General features: G+C 39.8%; 1 protein-coding gene and 1 long non-coding RNA gene across 2 annotated transcripts; one reads left to right on the top strand and one right to left on the bottom strand.

Moving 5' to 3' along the window:
• Positions 1–1,757: 1,757 nt before the first annotated feature.
• LOC120437355 (NXPE family member 3-like) lies at positions 1,758–22,381 on the top strand. Its single transcript, XM_039607902.1, has 7 exons — positions 1,758–2,322; positions 4,643–4,811; positions 7,659–8,108; positions 18,720–19,009; positions 19,736–19,806; positions 20,687–20,893; positions 20,978–22,381. Exons 2-7 carry the CDS (start codon positions 4,692–4,694, stop codon positions 21,529–21,531), a joined length of 1,692 nt encoding a protein of 563 aa, XP_039463836.1. The 5' UTR covers positions 1,758–2,322; positions 4,643–4,691; the 3' UTR covers positions 21,532–22,381.
• Positions 7,945–11,924, bottom strand: LOC120437368. Its single transcript, XR_005611059.1, has 3 exons — positions 11,139–11,924; positions 9,843–9,963; positions 7,945–8,083 (listed from the first exon to the last, which is right to left on the bottom strand). It is a non-coding gene; the product is annotated as an uncharacterized LOC120437368 (long non-coding RNA).
• Positions 22,382–24,343: the final 1,962 nt, after the last annotated feature.

Below are 24,343 nucleotides of genomic sequence, written 5' to 3'. Positions count from 1 at the left end.
CTCCAGGTCATAACCTTTGGACTTATAACTCTGATATAAGTCCACACAGCGCACCAAGCACAGAGAAAATTCAACCTCAGTGCTTCAGAATTCTCCTCAAAATTCGGAAACTGTTTCTGTCATTTATCTGCCCAAGAACTTCATCATATGGACCTCGCCGGGTCCAGTAATCTTCAGCACATGTATCTCACTGCCGCCAGTGAAGATTTAAAAACAGTTTATTGTCTCAGTTTACCCAGTATTAACTTATCAGGTGGACCGCAGCCGATCCATCAATCTCAACACAATCGTGTGTTCACATTTATACAACTTATTCTTTACTTGTATCACAACACATCTAGTAATATCATCAGAATTACTTCAACATGGTAAACATTGATTTTCCTTTAAAATCAACTTACCCTTAAAACTCAAGATCACAGCTGACTCGATTCTCTGAAATCCTGAGTCAGTTAAACACCTTGCTCAACTCAAGGTGTCCTTTTCTCGGACTCCCTCGTCCGAGCTCACTCTTTTTACCCCGGCATCTCCACCGGAATGTTACGAGATCTTCATAGACCCAAAAGTAAGCATATTATTTCCCTAATCAAAAGTGAAGCCGTTCCTCACACAGTAATTCTTCATCCAACATCCTTTGTGTTTTGAAACTAAAAAGAGGAAGGAACAGGGCCCAATTTAAACTGTGCATGTTGTCACTGAACAACACACACACACTGACCCAGGGCAATTCTTCCTGGATCATTTATCAATGTTCGAACAAACACAGTCCGCATTGATTATTTTCTGGACCTCAGCGGATCCACCAAAATTCATGTAAGTATATCAACCATTCACCGATTTATTTCTTTTCCTCAGACCACGCCGGCTCTGTTAATATCAACAACGCTGCACACTCAGAATTGTGCAGCTGATTCTTCCCATCAGACCGCGCCGGATCTGTTACTTCAGCACAATAAACACTGATTTTCCTTCAAAATCAGTTTACCAAGAGCCACAAAACCATTTCTGACTCGATTTTCTGAACTTCTGTGTCACTTAAACATCCTGACAGCACCAGGTGTTTTCTGTCGGACTTCCTCGTCCGAACTTAATCCTTTTACTTACAAATAGGCGTCTCCCAAAATGATCCTCTTGATCATTAGCTATTCACCGAGCCCACAACTTTCGGCAGCGCCACCTGCAGTATGCCCACGCCGGAGCTCCTCTTTGAAGTCTCAAAGAGGTACAGGAGTTTGACACTTATTAAACCATAAGCTGACCAATAACTCTTATATTCGTCTATTCTTAAACATGCATTGGTCTCTTTTTCTCTTTTACCACGAAATACCATATAACCTTTTAACTCAGTACTGTCTGTTTCTCAAAGTTTCATTATCCTTGCTTCAAAGCTTCTCATTACTTCCAAGTTACTCATTCATTACTTCAACGTTTTACTTTATTCTCGAGAATTCAGTTTTACCCCTACTGCACCAATTTAGTAGTTAAGATCATCTACTCAGCGAACAGATAATTTAGAATTCAGCCAATTTGCACAAATTTGCTTATTGAACAGGTTTGTGCGTACCTTTTAATCTTTTTAGACCGGTCCTCTGTTCGCCTCATATCAGATCCAACCTTCGCCACATTAGTTCTCTCTGATCTAATCTAGAAACTTCACGGTCTGCCGTACACAGAATCTCTTTTCCTTTTCTTTAACAAGAGATACTCAAAAATTCTGCAAATTCTCTCCACTCAGGAGGAGGCTCACAGCTTTATTTCTTACTCTGTTTCTGGTTGGATTAAAATAACTCTTATATTAGAATCACCCTGTCCAGTGATACTATATTTCAAAATCACCAAAGGCACGCTCACAAAACAGGAAAATGCTTCAGCAGCCTTAATGGGATCCCCGTGGGCCTCTCACTGTCTATTTCCAAGCACCTATAATGAAACACCGGCACAATGAGCATGCCCTTTATCTACCCCTCATTTAATCAATGTATCTATTCTTTGTTAAAATTAAAAGGGGAAGTGACCGCACCCAAATTTTAACTGCACACTTTTCCCCAGCAAAAAAGAACGGAAAAAGAGACTTTTACAGCCTCTCTCACACACAGCCTGCAGCCGGCTGGCACTTAAATCATTTCAGACAGTTTCTTACGTCACGGTTTCCAGCTGTATGAGTGGGTCCCTACAACCCGGATATACACACCGCTGCTCGTCTTTAAGAGACGTCAACAGGTCTGCAAATTCTCCAGGAATATCAACAAAAACACAGCTTTTCTTGGCCCACGGCGGGTCCACAAATTTTTCACTGACCACAGCGGGTCCACAAATGCATAGGTAATACTTTTTAATCGTCTCTCATAGCTCACAGTATTTATTCTCAGAGTTACTTCAACACAACAGACCTTAGTTTCACTTTGCTGCTCGGCTGGCTTTACTGCAAAACCTCAAACTTACGGCTGGCCTGAGTTTCTCTTAAATCATATATCAACTTCCTCGGACTCTTGCGTCCGGTATTTTACTCTTTTTCTCACAATTAAGTGTCTCCCTAACAATGATCCTCTGCGATCACCAGGGCTATATCTGAGGCCACAAGTCTCAGCGGGGCCCCTCCCCTAGTATAATCCTAGGAAACGTCTTTCCCAGGGAGGGAGTTCTTCAACTCCTTGACTTTAGACACTTATTATCTCTTTTAATCTCTCTTATTTCCTTAAAACAACGTCTCTAGTTACTTTTCGCTCAGTACTGCTTTTTCCAAGGCGACCATGAATGCAACACTACTCTTAAGTTTCACTTTCGCTGCAAACAAAACTCAAAACAGAGATCAACGGATGACCACTCGACTACCTATTTTAGAATTATAATCCACTACAGCACAATTTCTGTTTAAGAGGTTTGTGCCTTACCTTTTTATTATGTGGGCCCAGTAGTCGAGCCGTCACCGTGACCTCTGCCGTTCGATTACCTAATCTGGGCTCGACCTCCGCCGACAACAAACACCTGTACTTCTTTCTGCTGATCGTCAGTTGCCCTGCATCCTCCACCAAATGAAGCGAGATCGATCAACTGTAGACCAGACAACAAACGACGGAGGCCCAGAAAAGTACAATCAAACGATGAGTTTATTGACAACGGAGAACAACCGTCAGCATATGGCTTATTTGCTCTGACAAAAATACACTGAGTTCTGGTTTTATAGCATAGAGGATCACACCCCCACATACACGTCAATACAGGTCAAAAATACATTATGTCCAGTCATTGTTTACAGACAAGGGTACATCTTGTACATCTCTAATAACTATGAACAGACATATAACTTCTCTTTTTGATAACACCTTCCTTTTAAGGTAATAACTTCAAGCTTCAGGGCCTCTAAGGGCTAATAATGGACCCTCGTCCTCAATCACTAAGTAGACTGAATTGGCGCAGGTCTCAAATAAGAAGCAGAAGACACTTGGGCCTTCGCTCAGGCCTGCTACTAGATTAATATGTGTATTGTGAGCATGCATGCAATTAACCTGCTATGTTCTCATCTTCCCTCAACATGTATCACCTGGACACTCTCACCAGTGAAGCTTAAAACCCTCTTGGATAGAACATCAACTCTAAACAAGCACAGTTATGCATTGTGTATAGAATGAACTAAACCTGTGAATAAAATGAATGTGATGACAAACATATTCAATGCAATATGAACCCTGTAAACAATATTACTGTTAAAATAATACTGTAAAACACGTTATCAATGCATTCATCATAAGGCAGATTATATAATAGCAATAAAAGAATCTCTAAATCCCAACAGTACCTTAACTTTGCATCTTCTGCTTGGAATCTGGGCTTCACTGACTGAACTTCTTGCCTTTGCTTTGTTAACTGTGATAAGTGCAATACTTTTTTTCTCTAAGTGCAATACTTTTTTTCTCTAAGTGCAATACTCTTTTTCTCTAAGTGCAATAATCTTTTTCTGAAAAAGTTGTAGTTTTTACTCAGTTGTATAAAGCATTTGCATTCTATTTTTATCCTATTGTATATTTTATTCTATTTATTCTACTGTATATAGTATTTTATTTTACTTTATTTTATTCTATTCTTTACAGTTGTGTACAGTATTATTATTTCTATTCTATTCTTATTGTATTCTAATTTTGCTATATAACTTTTGCACTGTCCACTTCCTGCTGTGACAAAACAAATTTTCCACATGTGGGACTAATAAAGGTTATCTTATCTTACCTTATCTTATTTTGTAAATGAACTTGTTAAACCTTTCACCAGAGTCCTGTGTTCAAGTCCCACCCATCTGTTGGCATTGACAGTATTCCTTGTCAAGTGGACTATAAGCCCACTGTAAAATAATTATAAGAAAGTCTGACTCCGTGGAAGCAAAACACAAAGAAACACAGACACATATAAATTACTGTATATTACTTCATTTGTGTAAGAGAGGGAGAGACATTATTATGCATGTTGTTATGCATATAATGTTATGTATATATAATATTATGTATATATAATATAATGTTATGCATCATATTGCATTTTCTGCATGACCTAACATAAAAAACATGAAACTCACATGTTTTTGTATGTTTATTTGACTGGATTATTCAGCTGAATGACATGACCATTTTTATTTGTTCACGTCTTGCAGATGACATCATCACTGTACTACACCGCAGGCAAGTGGCTGTTCTCCAACCATGAAGGTTCAAGTCTGTAAAAGTCAGGTCTGCACTGGCCTTCCAAAGTGTGGCTGCATCTTCCTCTTCTTGGCTATATTTGTATTCATCTTGATAATATATATCATGGACATTCTGGCGGTGAGGACTTGGCTTTAATTATTTATTTATTCATTTTATTACACATACAACAAGACACAAAACAATTCAAGAACTTGGGAACAGCACACCTGAGAGCATTTCCGATTCACGTGTACTTGTGTGTGTGGGCCAAAAACATAGTTAAGTAGTTAATGTAGACCTGGGGGAAGGGCAGGAATTTGTAAAATGTCTGCTTCCATTAACCCTTTAAAGCTGGTCGGAGCAGGCACGCTCCGTTTTGCGTAACTATTTTTAAATCTCTGTAGAACCGGAACCACGTAAGCTAGCGCAATAATTTTTTTTCATATGAAACCGGAGGAGTTCTACTTACATCTTATGCCATCAGCTTGTCCTAGGTCACAGTTTCCTTCCACATATGGCTTTGCAAAAATTGCATAAAAGCCACTTGCAGCAACAAAAACATTATATTCCAGAAACAGGCTTTGCCGATCCGATCAGTTGTTCGTAACACTTCCTAGGTTGGAATAGAGGTCAGCGCGAACTATCGCATGTCCGCCATGACCTGCCCAAAACCGGAAGTGACGTCATTTTGCGGAAATGTAGTTTTTTACTATCGGGGCCTTATGAGCCTATACTTGTGTTTTTAAAAGTTATGTTTGACTTTCTAACTTTCTGTGTCGTTTCTGGGATGCTTAGGACTCATATTGCACTGCTGGAAATAGTTTATTTTGATGCATATGCTGTTTTTTTGCAAATTTGCATTATAATATTTATTTTTGTTTTTTCTACAGTATATAAAAATTGGTGTATCTCAAAAATAAAACTATGGAGACACTCAAAATAAATTTGCTGTTGCTGTCAACTATTTTTTAGCAACTTTTTTGTATTTAAAGTTTTGAGGGATAACCCTCTTAAATTTCTCCAAGTAGAAATATATAAAAACAAAAAACAAAAATGATTTTCAATTTTTTTGTAGTTTATTGCACCTTTTTGCAATTTATGTAGTTACTATGGACTTAATGCATACATATTATTAAAATTTGGGCTATAACAGTTGTATCGATGTATAGCAACTTGAAATGCTCCCAGAAATGGCACTACAGCATGTAAAAATATAAAGCTCTGGCGGACTTGGTTCTATGGTAGGTCTTAAAGGGTTAAAAGCTACAGGTGCCGAAATGACATAGAATGACGTCCATCAGGAGCCCTGATGGTTTGGGGTCAAAGTCAGCACTATTACTGTCACTATCGATGTGCTGTTTTTATTTCACTTATTTAAACAAACATTACTGTAATATAACACAATATTACAGTAATGTGCTATATAAATAATATCACCTATAATCATGCATGTATAATCACAATCATACATAATTTTATCTCGCCCTTAGTATTTTGGTCTAGACAGCCCAAAATGTGATGTCCACATTTTGCATATATATATATATATATATATATATATATATATATATATATATATATATATATATATATCCATAGGTCCCTCATCCTATTCATGTAACCCCTTCCGCCAGGGTTACTTGCGTAGTACCCTGCTGGGGTAATAGGCTGGCCAAAGGAGGAGATAGAAGCCACTGACATAAAGACAAGAGAGCTCCTGACCATGCATGGAGGGTTTCACCCCAAGTTCAGCACCCTGAGGCTGTATGCTAAGCGGAAGGAAGGGGCGGGACTGGTGAATGTCAGCACCACAGTCCAGGATGAGACAAGAAACATCCACGAATACATCACGAAGATGGCCCCAACTGACAGCGTGCTCAGTGAATACCTCAGGCAGCAGAAACCCAAGAAAGAGGAGGAAGGCGAGGAACCATCATGGAAGGACAGGCCCCTGCACGGTATGTACCACCGGCAGATAGAGGAGGTGGCTGATATCCAGAAATCCTACCAGTGGCTGGACAAAGCTGGACTGAAAGACAGCACAGAGGCACTAATCATGGCAGCACAAGAACAAGCTCTGAATACAAGATCCATATAGCCTGGGGTCTATCACACCAGGCTAACCAACCGGACATAGTGGTGGTAGACAAACAGAAGAAGACGGCTGTAGTGATCGATGTAGCGGTTCCGAATGACAGCAATATCAGGAAGAAGGAACACGAGAAGCTGGAGAAATACCAAGGGCTCAGAGAAGAGCTCGAGAGGATGTGGAGGGTGAAGGTAACGGTGGTCCCCGTGGTAATCGGAGCACTAGGTGCGGTGACTCCCAAGCTAGGTGAGTGGCTCCAGCAGATCCCGGGAACAACATCGGAGATCTCTGTCCAGAAGAGCGCAGTCCTGGGAACAGCTAAGATACTGCGCAGGACCCTCAAGCTCCCAGGCCTCTGGTAGAGGACCCGAGCTTGAAGGATAAACCGCCCACAGGGGCGAGATGGGTGGGGGTTTTTTTTGTTTGTTTTTATTGTAGGCATTGTAGCATTTTATTTATATATTATATATACATTATTATATAATAACGTATATACAAAAATATATATAAATATTATATATATACAAAAATCTTTAGGAAAATGAATACCGGTAAATTAAATTGTGTTAAATATCTATGAAATTTACTCCTGTAGGTAATACATTTTAAAATGTACAATTTTGACTTTGAAATAACACTCTTGTTCCATTATCATAACTCTGATAATGGAACAAGCTCACATTTTTGAATTGGATCATTTTATACATGTTCGTTTTGTGATTCACATATTCTTTTGAATACAGAGGCGCCATGCATCACACATTTGCATTAACTCATAGACTAGCAAATGCAATGGCAATACGAATCCTTCATTATGCAATTAACGACTAAAAATGAAGCGGACTTAAATTGTCTGATGTATTTTTGTTGTTGTCTTTAATCTCTCTCTTTTCCAGTTCTTGAATAAAGCAAACACCATCGTCATCATCCCAAGTGTTTCCCCGTTCACCCCACCTTCTGAGATGCATTACAACTGTAAATTCCAACCATTTTCTGGTACAGATGCTCATGAAGAACACCTCCTACTACAGTCCATTGCTTGGCCTGAAACTCCACCATTACCATCACCTGTGTCCATGAACAGAACCAGTGATCCAGCACACAGCACCTTCACCATTCTTCCAGGGAGAGAAGGGGAACAGTGGCATATTGGGGATAAGCTGGAGGTTCTGATCAAAATTCATGACTTCCAGGGCCATCCAAAGAATTGTGGGGGAGATGTCTTACTCGCTCGTCTGCACAACCCAACTCTTCATGCAGGTGTGGCAGGGCAAATCGTGGATCATCTCAATGGCTCCTACTCTGCTTTGTTCTTTTTACTCTGGGAAGGAAGTGCACAGGTTGAGGTGATGTTAAAATTTATCATTTTTATGCTGATCATAAGGGTTGATAATCTTATATTCAACTTGCCCTTCTGTTTTTTGGAACAGTGGAACCTTTAGAGAAAAGCAGACTTAGCATTTCTCGACACTTAACTGCAGAGAATTATCTACATAACTGTGACTAACTGCAGATTTAGCAGCTATATACAGCTATCAAGGCTAGGTTAGCGGGGTTAGGTTAACCCTCTGGGGTCCAGGGTATAATTAGCTGTTTTTGACTACTTTTGATTTTACCTCTATATTTCACCTTTAAAAACTGTTTATCTTGCCTTGTTTGGTATTATTATTTTCAGCACAACCTCAAATAACTGAAATTTGAGGGGTTTTTTTTTTTCATTTTGGTATACTATATTAGCACAATTGATCTAAATCCAGACAAAAAATCAAAATCCCAGTAGAAAAAAGTTAAATTTTTTACTGTAAAACCTACAAACATGTTTAACGAATCATTTTCATAACTTGAAATGCAAATAGAAATTGTACCTTTCTAAAAATTATGCACAAGTTTTGCAAACCACAAGGTTATATGGTGTTATTTACCTAAAATGCAGCCAAGGCCTCAGGCGTTTTTATGTAACCATTTGAATCTATTTACAGAACAATCAGGTGTGCTACATCAAATAAGAAGGCACACAAATTATTTGTGCCAGTCCCAAAACATTGTTTGTGTTCAGTATAAGACAGAGGAGAACAGCACAGGCCTAAACCCTGCAGGTCTGACTGCAGGAGGTGCATCAGTCCAGTTTTACCATTTACGTAGGCTGCTGGGGGATTGAGTTTTTCCTTTCCAGTCACCTTTCTCACTCACTATGTGTTAATAGACCTCTCTTCATTAAATCATATCTGTTATTAATCTCTGTCTCTCTTCCACAGCATGTCTTTATCCTGTTTTCCTTCTCTCACCCCAACCGGTCGCAGCAGATGGCCCGCCCCTCCCTGAGCCTGGTTCTGCCGGAGGTTTCTTCCTGTTAAAGGGAGTTTTCCTTCCCACTGTCGCCAAAGTGCTTGCTCATAGGGGTCATATGATTGTTGGGTTTTTCTCAGTATCTATTATTGTACAATCTACTGTAGAATATAAAGCGCCTTGAGGCGACTCTTGTTGTAGTTTGGCGCTACATAAATAACATTGAATTGAATTGAATTGGATTAAATTAGTGTCCACCCAGACATGGTTTGTTTTTGTTCCTACTGGCACTGTTTACTTTTGCCAGCATGTAATCTGAATAGATTACTTGCCACTAGGGCAGGGCAATTTGGCCAAAAGTATTTATTACGATATATATTTGAAAATTTGTGATAACGATACAACTGATGATATAATAGATGTGAGACAATATACTTTACAACAACTTTATTAGTACAAAAAAACCCCATCAATTTCTTTTCACTTAACCCTCTGGGGTCACCGGATGCGCCGGTGCGTCAAAATCACATGACATGGGTCGAAAGTGCGGACTTCAAACTACATACCAGTTTTGAATTGTGTCGATGGGCCAGGTAAAACGAGAGTTATGATAAAAAATACACGCAATGTTTTTTTCTGAACAAAACAGTGGTGTTTACAGCGGGAAGAACAGTACAGTTTTCTACAGACAGCGCTAGGAAACACTCTCCCTTTGCGAGTGAAAAAAGACAAAGAAAAAGGAAAAAAAAACTTACATAGATAGAACTTACATACATACAACTTACAATACTTACATAGTCTGAAATCAGACTTAAATTACTCCCTCTGTTCATTTTCCTCACATCATATCTAGTGGTTGGCCTCAGATTCCACAGCGTACTGAGAGTCCGAGGTCAACTGACATAGTTTCACCTGCTAAATACACAGAAAATCTTGTTAAAAGCCACACAATTTGCACACAATAATGTTCCCCTTTAAGCACTTTAACATACTTAAATTTAGCATAAGATATAAACACGTTATAACAATGTGTCATCATTAAATTATAAATTTCTTGTCCAACTCTGCACTTCTGAACAGACCTGACCACTTTATTTAATTGTCCTGTTACTTTACCATTATATATTTCACCAATTAATCCTCCTCAGTCTCTGCTATATTTCCTCTCTTGAAAGCCTCTCACACACAGCCACACACAAAGCTTCTTTCTCACCACTCATTTTAGCTAATTAGCATACTGAGTCATATCTCAGGACTCACCGTGACAAGAGAAAGGCATATTTAAACCTCACCACACTGTTAAATTATTTTATTTTCTTCCTAGAGTAATCACTTGTTTTATTCAATCGCCACAAGAGCACTTCCAATTCACTATTTTAAAACTACTTTAAGCTTTTAATCACTTTTCATTTTCACCAACGTCACTCCCTTGTCATGGAACTTCCTAAGTCATTCCTCAACTTCAGGGTTTAAGTGTGCTAAATTCACACTATTTTAACACTGATAAACAGACTCACATGCTCAACATGCTGTCTAATCCTCATGAGCTCTCTTGTATTTCTAAGGTTAATGCATTTTCTCTTTGTGTGTGTGATTTTGTATATATTTCTTTTTGCAGTGTTTTAGACTCCTTCACAATTTTCCCACTTAAGCAGTCAGTTTTCTCTTCCCCAAGTTTGCAAACCCAAATTTTGATTTCCCACCTTAAATAACAGCATTCCTTGTCTTCAGCCAGTTCAACCAGAAACTTGGCCTGAACGTTTCCAGTGATGTTAACCTATAACTTTCTTCCGACTGCTGCATGTGGAAAATTGATCCAGGTCTGCTTTGCACCTAAAAATGACAAACTTAGACATTTTCATTATTATCATGAGTGCTTAAACAGCCCACTTCTCTCTCTCCGGCCAGAAATACCAATTTATTTTATGTATTTACATTGATAGTGTAGGCGTGTTCTTCATTGCGTTTATGTGGTCATGTCAATCTCACATCTGATTCTTTCCAAAAATAATTTCACATGTAACAATTTGTATATGTGTGTTTTCTATTCATTAATGTAATTGTTAGTTAATTTCTCTCTTTATTTTTACCTTTTTTGTTTCCCTCTTTGTTGTGATGTGGTGGACATTTCTAAACTTTCATGAGTTCAGCCTTCAATCCAATTTTCCCATATGCATTCACTATATGATGTCCAGGTTCACGTCTCTCACTGTTCTCATAGTTTCCTGTGGGGCCTCACAGATCAACACAGGCCCAACTCAGCTGTTTCTTCTTCTCTGTTACTTCTCTCTTGATCTTTTCAGTCTTTTCTTTTAGGTTAACTCCCAGCATGGCAAATATCACATCCAGTGCCTTCAAACAGTCATGTCACTTGTCAAGTTTCCAGCTTGCAATTCAAAACTCATGTTCCATCAGTGGTATTCATACATGCTGCTGCTTGACCCTTCAGTGTTATAGGTCAGTTGCACTGTCTTTTGCCTGCTGTTAATTCTTCAAGTCCACGATGTTCTGTCGGTCTTCATCAGGAGATTAACTGTCCTTTGAGCTTCTTCTCAGGGTCGGGACAAAGTGAGAGGTCAAGCTGTAAAATTTTAGCCAAAACCTGGCCTGTTTTCCTCCCAATTCTGTTAATCTATCATTTTGCCGCTTTACTCAAGATTTCAGGTTGAGGGAAGTCCACCTGTATTAACACACTAAAGCATTTAATTAATTTCATTTTATCACTTTTTCTTAACACATTCCTTCCTAAGTCTCTCTCTGGTCTCACACTACACACATCAGCCAGTTTCCTTTTATGGGCATGCAAAGTTCCTGTCACACACACTACTTCCTCTCTCACACACACAGCCATGCAGACTCATATTTTCTGTTTCTCTCTTTCCTGTTTCTACAGACTAATCAAACTCTTGTTTTTTATATTTACAGTCTATAAACCCTCTGTACTTCTGCTAAGTCTTGATCTAAAACAATACACCCTTATTTCACACACACACTTTTAAATATACTAAGCTCTCTGGTTTTGCAAGCATTCACATCACAATCTTCAGCGTGCTCAGCAGAGTTCTTTCAGACATCGGGACAATTAACAATTTTCCACACATATCACCATTCTTTCAGTTCAGTTTTGTAACATTCACACAATACTTTCATCAGCATATTACGCACCTCCCTAAACTTCGTCGTCTCACACACACCGCCTTTTCTCTCAAAACAATGTGCACCTTTAAACATTCATCCAAATGACAATTTTACACTTCACTTATACATTCACACATTTATATATATATAACAAAAGACTGCCACTGAGTGCCAAGATAAATTATTTCCATTACCATATTACCTCTTCAAAACCGATATTATTCACCATTTCCATATCACATTTTCCAAACCTCAGTACCGGTACACTTAACTTTTTCCTTGATTAATTTAAAAGCCTCTAAGCCCAGGTCCAACCTTGCTGGTCAATCAACCCGCTTTGGGAATGCCCTCACCTATAGCGGTCAAATTTCTAGGCCCTATGATAATTTAAAAGTGGTCCCCGTGAGTTGACCGAAACCCCACTCCTGGGCGCCGAATCCCGTCTGCGCCATTAAGCTTTACTTAAGGTTTACCTGTCAATCACGTTCGAACGGGACCACCCAGGTCCAACCCTGTCGGTCAAACTGTGCAAGAAAAGTGGTACTTGACCACTGATTATTAACGACTGTCCCTATCTGTCGCAGGTATCACCCGGATGACCCTGTCGTCGCAGGAAATTGCAGCGCGTCCGCCGCAAGATTGAGCCATCACACTCAGAACATTTTGCACCCATAGGAAGTCCAACTTCCCATCCTAAAATTTATTTAAATATATTTAAAAGCACCACTGTGGGGATTCCACAGCTGAATTATCTGGTGCCTGAGTCCAACCAATCCCTTAACCAAATATTTTAACCTAATATCTCTTTTCTTGGCTGACGTAACATACACACACATAACACACCAACTTCAAACAACAATTAAAAATCCACCCCAGTATTAACAACAATGAGCTTTCATCAAATATCCCCAAACTTCACTTTTCTTTATTTCTAATTACCCAAAATGATCCTGGACATGTCACCTGAAATCTACTTAACAGATTTTACAATTACGTTTAATTTCCACTACTGAGCCAGTTTAATGGTAACAATCATCAATTTGGTGGACAACTAATTTAGAATTCATCCAATGTGGACAATTTTCAACAGGCTTGTGCGCTTACTTTTACTCTTTTAGACAGGTCTGTTGTCCACCTCGTATCAGATCGTACCTCAAGTTCCAAATTAGTCCCCTCAGCTGCACAAGAATCCGGGTCACTGGCACCAAGTATTAAATCCCAGTTCTTTTGTATTCTTTACGGCCAAAAAAGGACACGGCTCAAAAGTGGTCTTATTACTTTAAAATGATCTTTAATTTTACATATCTGGATATGGAGACCTGGACACAACACACACAACCCCACGTCTGAAACACAAACGGAAGCCTAGTTACTTATATACTCACTCTCTACGTCACATCACACTTTAAGTTTCGATCAAACAGTCTAGTTGGTTTCACTTTCTGGTCCTATGCTCTGCAAAAGTATGCAGTTTCCTGTCAGCCTGCAACCTAGTTTTACACTGAAATCTGGGCCTCTCATAAAACACACTAATCACCATTCAGATTATATATTTTATTTCCTAACAGTGCATTAAAGCTATATAAAAATGTAACAGTGCAAATGCAAATTCCTTGCTGACAGTTTAACCAAAAGGCACTTCCAGTGGAAATGGGCTGACATTTTTTGATATACCTTTATTAGTCCCACAAGGGGAAATTTCATGTTAAGGCTGCCGACCTATTGCACGCAATGGCGGCGCCATCTTACCCTCCGACCATACATACATTACACAAAAACATCACATGGGGAAGACAGGTCAGAGAGGTATAACAATGGAAAATGCACCACATGAGGAAAGATAAGGAGAAAAAATACCCCCCAGATTGAGCTTCAATAGGGAGATCAGTTTGAGAACAGAAAAAAACCACCCTGCACATAGCACATGACAAAACTCTTAATACACCAAAGAAACACATGACAAGCAACAGGGGTGGGTAAAGGGTGAGAGACAGCCGATGTAGACAGTACATCCGGGCTTGCAGCCTATGCGCTGGTCTCCTTGATCCACCGTCAGCATCGGAAGGGAATAAGTGTCGAAGGCGTTTGGAGGGGGGAAGGGGGATGAGTGTATGTCTGCATGTGTGTATATGTCTGTGTGCGTGTGTGTGTGTGTGTCCAGAGTTCAGCTGAGACAGTGTCCTTCGCCATGCCAGGCTAAGTAAACAGTCTTCCAGCCAACCCAGGTGGCCTTGCATAGAATGGGAAGAACAGTCTAAAAACAGTTCATTATCAGGGTGTTGTTGTTCAGCTCCAGCCTTGAGACTGCAGCTGGCACCAAAGGGGTATCCACATGAAGTGATTGTGGTTTTTACTTTAGTGCGAACAACTCATATGAATTTCAAAGCTGTTCTAACAGTCCGACACTGGTCTCTCAATCTCCCGTTGGAGAGCCATGAGCTTCTCCATGATGTTATCAGACTTACGCTCGTTGGTGTTGTCATTCTTGTGCTCAGAGAGCCGATTTCTGAGAACACACGACCACAGTGCGCTTCTCCAAGATGTGATCCAATTTGCGCTCAAAGATGTTATTCGAGTGAGCCCTCTAAGATGTAATCCAGTTTTCACTCAGGTCTTATTCTGAGTATTCAACGCAGCCGTAAGCTTCTCCAAGATCTTATCCGTGCTGCACTCAATGAGCCCATTTTGAGAAACTCACACCTTGTCCCATCATTTCAATCCCAGCGGGCAGCCTTGTGGGGGTTTGAACAGCCAGTTCCGCTTCCTTAATTCTTCGATAAGCCAGGGCCAAGCCAGCTCCAATCAGCAATAACCCTGTTATCATTGTTCTGAATAGGTATCTCCAAAAGTTGATTCTGTTCATCTGGACGTAGCGTTTTGTGGAGAAAAGTTTCGTCACTCATCCAAGTGACTTCTTCAGTCTCAGCTGACTGCAGGTTTCCCCAAATCTTATAAACAGTACATTTGCATAATGACTGAAACCAGCCCACTGAAGGAACAATGGGCTGGGAGGTCAGTTCTTAATCATAATTATGCAAATTCTCATGACCATTGATCAACAACCACTGACCAAAACCCACTGATCAATGGCCATGAGTACCATTCACAGAGAGTTGAGGAATGGCTGCAATCACAGCATTGTAAGATGGCGAAAGATGCACCCTTAGGCCCCTCCTCGATTCAGAGATGGTCTTTCCTTTTCACGTAAATGGATCGGCTGGAGCTTTCTTTAGGTGCCTTCCTAGCTTTGACAAAAGTCCAGCTGGGATAACCACATTTACTCAGGGCCTTCTTGATGTGCTGTTCTTCTGCCTCCCTGGCCGCTGTGTCAGTGGGGATGGTGTTCGCTCTGTGTTGTAGCGTCCTGATGACACCCAGTTTGTGCTCCAGTGGATGATGAGAGTCAAACCTTAGGTACTGATCCGTATGTGTAGGTTTATGGTAAATGTCGGCTTTTAGATGTCCCCCATTACTGATGGAAATCTCACAGTCTAAGAAGGCTAACCTGCCAGTTTTCATATTCTCCCTGGTGAATTTGATGTGTCGGTCCACTGAGTTAATGTGATCCGTGAATTGTGGTACGTCCTGAGATTTGATTTTCACCCAGGTGTCATCCACATATCTGAACCAATGGCTTGGTGGTGTTCCAGGGTAGGATAGCAAAGCTCTCTTTTCCACTTCTTCCATGTACAAATTGGCCACGATGGGTGAAACTGGGAGCCCATGGCACACCCATGTTTCTGCCTGTAGAACTGACCCTTGTATGTGAAGTAGGTGGAATGAAGACACAGTTCCAAAAGCAAACACACTTGGTCGATGATGAGAGTGGTCCTGTTGCTGAGGTTGGTGTCATCCTGTAATCTCTTACGGACTACCTCCAACGCTTCCGTGACTGGGATGCAAGTGAAGAGAGAGATGTAACGTAAATGCGAGACCATGGTTTCATCTGCCTCCATAATGACATCTCTCACCTTCTCAACAAAATCCAGGGTGTTCTGGATGTGGTGTTCAGAGCTGCCCACCAGGGGTTGAGGATTGAAGCCAGAAACTTGGAGATGTTATAGGTGACCGAGTTGATCATGCAGACAATCGGTCTTAAAGGTGCACCCTGTTTATGTATTTTCGGTAAACCATACAGACTTGGTGTAGACTCCCTGGGTACAGCCTGTGGTATGAGGTCCGGTCAATAGCCTTGTCTTGTTCTAACTGCTTCAGACAGTCTATCACCCTCTTCCTGTAGTCACTTCCTGGGTCTCGTTTCAGGGGCTCATAAGTATTTTCATCACTGAGTAGTGACAAAATCTTCTTTCTGGTTTAGCAATACTGTGCACCTACCCTTGTCTGCCGGAAGGATGATAATCTTGTTGTCATCACTAAGTGATGTGAGTGCCTTCCTCTCCTCCATGGTGATGTACTGTACTGTTTGTAATGTACTGTTTATAAGATTTGGGAAACCTGCAGTCAGCTGAGACTGAAGAAGTCACTTGGATGAGTGTAAACGTTTCTCCCACAAAACGCTACATCCAGATGAACAGAATCAACTTTTGGAGATTTACTTTCCTGGATGATTGAGAATGCATCAAGACGTTCCGAATAGGTAGATATCTTCAGCACTCAGGCTCACCCAAGCCCAAACTTCTCGTTGAGAAAGGGGTGTCAATTGCATTCAGGGACCAGTAGATCAAATCTATAATTCTCTTTTACGTTGTAGAGAACAGACTGTGAGAAAGTGTTCCAGGGAAAAGTAATACAAAAAACACAAGACTAGACAAGGACACAACAGGCTAAGCAGGGAAGCTAAGGGAGAGGAGGAGGAGGAGAGGAGAAAAGTACGACCGCCTTCGTCAAGAGCAAGAGCAAACAAAGCAGTCAGATAAGTCAGACTTTACTCAGCTCATTCTTCTTGCTTCCTAGTGGTGTGCGGATCGATATTGAAATATTGATTCTTCCAATACCAGTAATTTATGTTCTAGAATCGATTCTCATATTAAAATATCTATATTTTACTACTCTGGGGTAAATTTGTAGTTTGTCCCATTAAAAGGAACACAGTGGAAAGAAACTATATCATTCGGATCGTCTAAATTGGAAGGAACTACTTCCTCTTGCGCTTTTCATAGTCATATGTGAAACACGGCTGTATAAATGTGTCGCAGCCACTGGCGTGCGCACTCACAACAGTGGCTGAGCGTAAACGGAGTCATTTGTGCAGGTATTTTACCTCCACAAACAGCTAAGACGCGGTTTGCATTACATATGGCAAGACAGTGAGGTGTTGTGGCAACATCACTGACCTCGTCAAACACCTCAGAGTAAATCATATCACAGAATATGATGAGCTTATGTTGAGGCAAACTGAAGAGGAGGAGAGGGACAGGTGCTGCTAGGGCAAGACAGACATCTCTCGCGGAGTCCTTTAGTGCTGCAGGCAGGCAACGTGCTCAAATAGCACACAACTTCAGGTTTTTTGTTTCTATAGTATTATTCTGCATTATTAAGCAATAAGAACAAGTAGTCTGATGTCCTGTAATCATTATGAAGCTATATTACTATATTATTATTACAATTACATAATGTCATTATATATTGTATTATGAATTGCAATGAAACATTAAGTTTTTGTACAAAGTATCGGATCAGTATCGTCGATGCCACCCTGAATTTTACTTGGTATCGGATGGGAACTGAAATCAGTGGTATCGCATATCACTATTGCTTCCTCCACTTCTGTACCATTGATTCATTAATCCTGAATTCTCTCACAGCTCCTCTATTCGGATGTTCTACTGTGCGACTGATAGCCTTGAGTTTAAAATCCGCTTCATACACGTCTCTTAACAGGTGCCTTTTGGGGTCCTCCTATACACACATGTACGGTGATATTATGTTGAAGCACAGTATGCATTACTCCGCGAGACTCCTGACTACGGTAGCCATAATGCTCCGACAATCCATCAAGCGGTGCGGCTTCGTAGCTTCCCAAAGTCGTACTAAAACATTTTTTGACAGATTTTGAGTACCACATAAAACCTATTTGAGGTCAGTAAGCACAACCAGAATACATAAGGTGCACTGTCGAGTTTTGAGAAAATTAAAGGCTTTTAAGAGCACCTTAAAGTTCGAAAAATATGGTAATAACGATGGCCGCTTGCGTGTTCTACAAAAAAAATGTGCTTTGGTGGGTATCTGATGGACAAAAACCAAACTAGTTCCACATCATGAAAGTTGCAGCATTTTACAAACCAGTTCCTCTTAATCTGTTTCATTCAACGATCCGCTTTTGCCCTTTTCATTCTCCGTTGCCACCATGCTTTTTCCGCCATGTATGAAAACAAAGGCACTGCGCATGCACATTTTAGCCATATTCTATTGTAATATTTAATTTTTGCCTAACATTATACCGGCATACCGTGAACGGTATGATATGGCCCAGACCTACTTGCCACCAACACCAAAGTGTGTATTACAAGGTTCTTCATATGCATATAATCTATGAGACCGGGTTACCAGACTTTGATTCTTGGTCCTACCAGGTGACACTGGTTCACCCCAGTGAGGCAGTCACAGAACTTCGCAGACTGAACATAGAACAGCCCGACAGGATGCGCTTCGTGAGCCAGTTCCGCTCAGGCTCAGTTACTGAAACTACCAAATGTCACGTATGCTTGCGTCCAACCCAGCAGCCTGTGTGCAACTACACTGACCTCCAAACAGGTGAGCCGTGGTTCTGCTACAAGCCAAAGAATCTGAGTTGTGATGCCAGGATCCTCCACTTAAGGGCTGGATATCAGCAAATCACAGCAATGGACCAGCTCTTTCAGAGGTGAGAATTACTTCTGGGTCCTTGGTGAAACATTTTTTTTTTTTATTAAAGTCCATCTGGACGTAGCGTTTTCAGTGGAGAAACGTCTCGTCACTCATCCAAGTGACTTCTTCAGTCTCAGCTGACTGCAGGTTTCCCCAATCTTATAAACAGTACATTTGCATAATGACTGAAACCAGCCCACTGATCAATGGCCATGAGTACCATTCACAGTAATTATGATTAAAGAACTGACCTCCCAGTCCATTGTTCCTTCAGTGGGCTAGTTTCAGTCATCATGCAAATGTACTCGTCTTGATGCATTCTCAATCATCCAGGAAAGTAAATCTCCAGAAGTTGAATCTGTTCATCTGGACGTAGCGTTTTGTGGGAGAAACGTTTCGTCACTCATCCAAGTGACTTCTTCAGTCTCAGCTGACTGCATGTTTCCCCAAATCTTATAAACAGTACAATTCATTATGGAGATTTACTTACCTGGATGATTGAACATGTATCAAGACGACTCTCGAATGATGATTATCACTCATCAACCTGTCTTTCCAGAAACGTAAAAATCCAACCTCATATTTTACAAGGTTTTTCCCCATAGATTTGAGGTAACTGTTGATTTGTATTAATGGTGAATAACTTACTGTTCACTATATCTTTCTTTAATGTTTAGTAGTGTTTAATCCAATCTGATTTGTTGCCTGCTGTGTTACATAAAATTGTGTGTGCTTGCTTCAGAGGTGTCAATATGAAAGTCTCCATTCCAGCTTCAGGACCTGCCGGTGTCACTGTTTTGCCCAAGAAGAAAGGTAAAGTCACTTTTGACAACAATCATTTATATCTAAATTGAAAGAGGATGTGCTGCAGATTGTGAGCAGTTGACAGCTATAAAAATTAAACGGCTCTATTACATTTACTACCTTGTTCCAGACAGTAGATACCTGTGGAAAGATGTGTCAAGGCTACTGTAAGCTAAGTGGTGGTAGCATAGAATATTTGGGTGGCAGTGTAACATGTGGACTTCTGTTTAGATTGTCCATAACATGTGGATAAAATTAACGGCTGCTATTCCCCAAAATAAAGAGGTCTATTATAACAATAAATGGTATGATTACAAAGTTGTAATAAGTGGACAGTAAAACATGAAAATCTTTCCTAATTAAAATTAGATTAATCTCCCCTTGAATGTTGTCTTCTCACCATCAACAGTATTATTGACATTAGGGGCAAAGGAATCCACAAGCTCAGAAATACAGAACAGACACCAAAACACTAGTAACCATGAACAATAGAAGAAAAAAGACTAATAAACAATAATGCAAAATAAAAAAAAAACTGTGCCCAGGCCCAGGACCGTAACATTTTCTCTGTACACACATTCAAGTCTGTGACAAAATTGCAAAGCGCACAATGCATGTGATGAGACTTCCATTTGTAATGTGTAAAACTTTATTTGGAGTCAGTTACATGTGCACCAGTCTTCAAATCACTAGTACACTACATTTGGACTGACTTGTAGGTGACTAAAAACATTTTCAAACAATCTGACCAACTTAGTGTGTCTAGAAAACCACACTGACCAGACTTGTTACGAAATTAAATTAGAACAAACATTTTAAGAGACATCAGTGCACTTATAAGCTTAAACAAACATACAATTCTTTCTTTTCTTGTTTGTCCTCTTCTCAGATAATTCAGAGGAGAGCAGCAATAGTGTTGGACCTGGACCCTCTGGCTATTACTACCAGGGTGTGTGGAAAGCACTAGATGACACCACAGTTCATCAATTCAACACTCCATCAGCCATCACTCAGTGTCTGAAAGGAAAGGTGGTTCACTTGTATGGAGACTCCACCATCAGGCAGTGGTTTGAATACTTTATTGCAACAGTACGAGGTATCTGACCCACAAACCTTTTTGACACCAATTTAATTTTTTTCTACTCTGCAGCTTAATGTATTCCCTCTCTAATACTTTCAGATCTCAAGGAGTTTAACTTGCATAGTGAGAAGAAAGTTGGACCTTTTATGGCTCTGAACTATGAAAACAACATCATTGTGACTTACCGTGTGCACGGGCCTCCTCTCCATTTTACCAAAGTGCCAACCAGCGAGTTGCGTTATATTGCCAACGAGTTAGACAGTGTGACTGGAGGTAGAAACACCGTTGTAGTTATTGGCATCTGGGCACACTTCTGCACTTTCCCCACTGAGATCTACATCCGACGGTTGCAGAGCATTCGGAGGGCAGTGGTCTTGCTTCTGTCCAGGGCTCCAGATACACTGGTTGTTATTCGGACTGGAAACCCCAAAGCTTTGAAACTTCATGAAGTACTAACTAACAGCGACTGGTACTCACTGCAGAGAGACAAAGTGCTCAGAGCCATGTTTAAAGGACTGAATGTCAATCTGGTGGATGCCTGGGAGATGGTCTTAGCCCATCACCTGCCACATCAGCTCCACCCACAATTCCCCATTATTAAGAACATGATTAACGTTCTCTTGTCCTACATATGCCCTCAAAAGGATGGCTAGATTATTAACAGGCCAGCCACAGATGAGACTGACTACATTCTTTTTTTTAGTACTAATTCTGGGTGGCAAAAACAGCAATCATGTTTTTTCATCATGAACATGATGGAGTGCAGCTATAGAAAGGGTGGGGTGGGTATATACTCTGCATCATTGGGTTATCAAGCAGTATTCCATGATGTACCGAAACTCCATGTCCATGCCAACTCTCACACGTACAAACACACATTTATTTTTAAATTCACTAAACAAAAATAATTATTAATTGTTAACCCTTTAAAGCCGGTCGGAGCGGGCACGCTCCGTTTTGCGTAACTATTTTTAAATCTCGGTAGCGCTGTAACCATGTAAGCTAGCGCAATAATTTTTTTTTGCATATGAAACCGGAGGAGTTGTACTTACATCTTATGCCATCAACTTGTCATGGTTTCCTTCCACACATGGCTTTGCAAAAATTGCATAAAAAGCACTTGCAGCAACAAAAACATAATATTCCAGAAAAACGCTTTACCGATCCAATCAGCTGTTCATAACACGTCCTACGTCCATCAGTGCGAACTATCGCATGTCTGCCATGACCTGCCCGAAACCGGAAGTGACATGATTTTGTGGAAATGTAGGCTTTTGGGTTTTTTGGTTTTTTTTACCATCGGGGCCTTATAAGCTTATACTGTTGTTTTTAAAAGTTATGTTTGACTTTATGACTTTCTGCGTCGTTTCTGTGATGCTTAGGACTCAAATTCCACTGCTGGAAATAGTTTATTTATATATATCCTGTTTTTTGGGAAATTTGCATTATAATATTTATTTTTGTTTTTCCTGCAGTATATGAAAATTCAAAAATAAAACTATGAAGACACTCAAAATAAATTTCCTGTGGTGGGAAACTATTTTGTGCAACTTTTTTGTATTTGCAGTTTTGAGGGATAAGCCTCTTAAATTTCTCTAAGTAGAAATATATGTTAAAAAAAAAAAAAAAGATTTTCAATTTTTTTTGTAGTTTATTGCACTTCTTTTCAATTTATGTAGTTACTATGGACTTAATGCATACATATTATTAAAATTTGGGCTATAACAGTTGTATTGATGTATAGCAACTTGAAATGCTCCCAGAAATGGCACTACAGCATGTAAAAATATAAAGCTCTGGCGGACTTAGTTCTATGGTAGGTCTTAAAGGGTTAATTTACATGAATGAAAGGTTAAACTTAGTTTTACTCTGCCACTTACTAATGATTCTTTTGTTCATTGAGTCCAATGACAAGCAGCAGGGAATATATTTGGGGGAGGGGTGTATTTGCAGCGCTCAGTAACTGTTAAAAATATTTTGGGAGTCTTTGCTTTTTAATGGTCAAAAGTGAAGGATCTAAGCAAAAGAGTCAGATGAAGTACTCAATAGCCCCTAAATACAAAAATCACTGTGACTAGGTAAAACAGCTAGCATAGCATGTGCCTCGGGATTGCTTTTTAGTTAGTGCAGAAATTTTCTTCAAGAAACCAGTACAGTATTCAAAAATATTTTCAGTTTAATTTAACTGTTGTAATTTGTTGGTTTGTTTGTTATTTAGTTGATCTTCTGGTTTATGGGGATAATTTCTTATAAGTGAGGAAAGTTATAAAGATTCAGATTTTGTCTGTGTGTGTTGGTGTGTGTGTGTGTGTGTGCGTCTGTGTGTTGGGGATGCAGTGAACTGTATTCATGGTACTGAATGTTCAAATATAATGGATGTTCTATGTTAAGAATGAATGAAAATGCAATGAATGGATGTCTAAATATGAGAAGCGACATGTGAGATGAGCATTGCAGAAGATTGGATTTGATGCCTGCACTGTAAAATCTAATTAGTTCACAGAACTCAAAAAACTATGCAAACTTGTTGCCTGAAAAAAAAAATGAGTAAAGTTTTACTTAAGATGTGTAACTGCTCCTGAAGGTTTTTCATGTTCGAAGTAGAATAAGGGGCCATGCTCCAACTGATGTTTAGCCAGTATTTTAATCTTCTTTTCACCAGCAAACACCGTGAGAAACTATGATGAAATGATCAATGAAAAACACGGATATTACATCAGCAGAACAAAAATTACAACTCAAATAAAACATCCACACAAAGTAAATGCACCAACATACCGTGTGCGCCTTTCTACTGAACATTCATGAGAAATTGTAGTCCATATCTTCCATATTTCCATCTTTTACACAAGCCAGCATTCTCTTTCTGGCTTGAGCCTTCAGTCTCTGGTGACATGTGCGCTTAATTGAACATCACCCCAAAGCATGTGCACACAAAGCGCCACACTCAGGTCCACCAGTAGGTGGCGACAACACAACACGAATCCACATTAAACACCAAATTTTGAACATTGCAATCACATAATAATTACATTTCAATGCGACAGCTACACTGCCACCAAAATTACAAAGGATTTCTATTTACATGAGTTAAACAAAATTAAATCCTGTAATTTTTAATAAATTGACAATCAAACATCAACTTATGTTACAAAAAAATCACTTCTTAAATAAACTTATAGATCACATATTATGTTTGTGTTCTTAACCCTTGTACTACTTCACTGTAGTTTAGACCCTTTAACTAGTACCACTAGTTTCTGAACTGGTCTCTCAAGAAAAGAGACTTGTTTCAAACGTTCACCTTTCTTTCCCAGATCCTTTTGCCCACCCTTGCCAATTTCCACTCATTTCTTGGAATATTGTCCTCCTTTAAAATCACTACATCTCCAACCTGTACATTTTGTTTAGGAGTATGCCATCGTTGTCTTAAACTAATGCTGGTTAGGTATTCCTTGCGCCACC

Source organism: Oreochromis aureus, linkage group 3 (genome assembly GCF_013358895.1).
Source record: "Oreochromis aureus strain Israel breed Guangdong linkage group 3, ZZ_aureus, whole genome shotgun sequence".
In the NCBI taxonomy this organism is placed as follows: Eukaryota; Metazoa; Chordata; class Actinopteri; order Cichliformes; family Cichlidae; genus Oreochromis; species Oreochromis aureus.
The sequence above is the reverse complement of the archived record's forward strand: the minus strand, read 5'-3'. Positions and strand labels throughout refer to the sequence as shown.

Bases quoted from the DNA above. Each gene is read 5' to 3' on its own strand.
- LOC120437355 (XM_039607902.1), top strand. From the start codon at position 4,692: ATGAAGGTTCAAGTCTGTAAAAGTCAGGTCTGCACTGGCCTTCCAAAG. The intron at 19,010-19,735 runs GTGAGAATTACT...TGCTTGCTTCAG, and splicing joins ATGGACCAGCTCTTTCAGAG to AGGTGTCAATATGAAAGTCT. The intron at 20,894-20,977 runs GTATCTGACCCA...TAATACTTTCAG, and splicing joins CTTTATTGCAACAGTACGAG to ATCTCAAGGAGTTTAACTTG.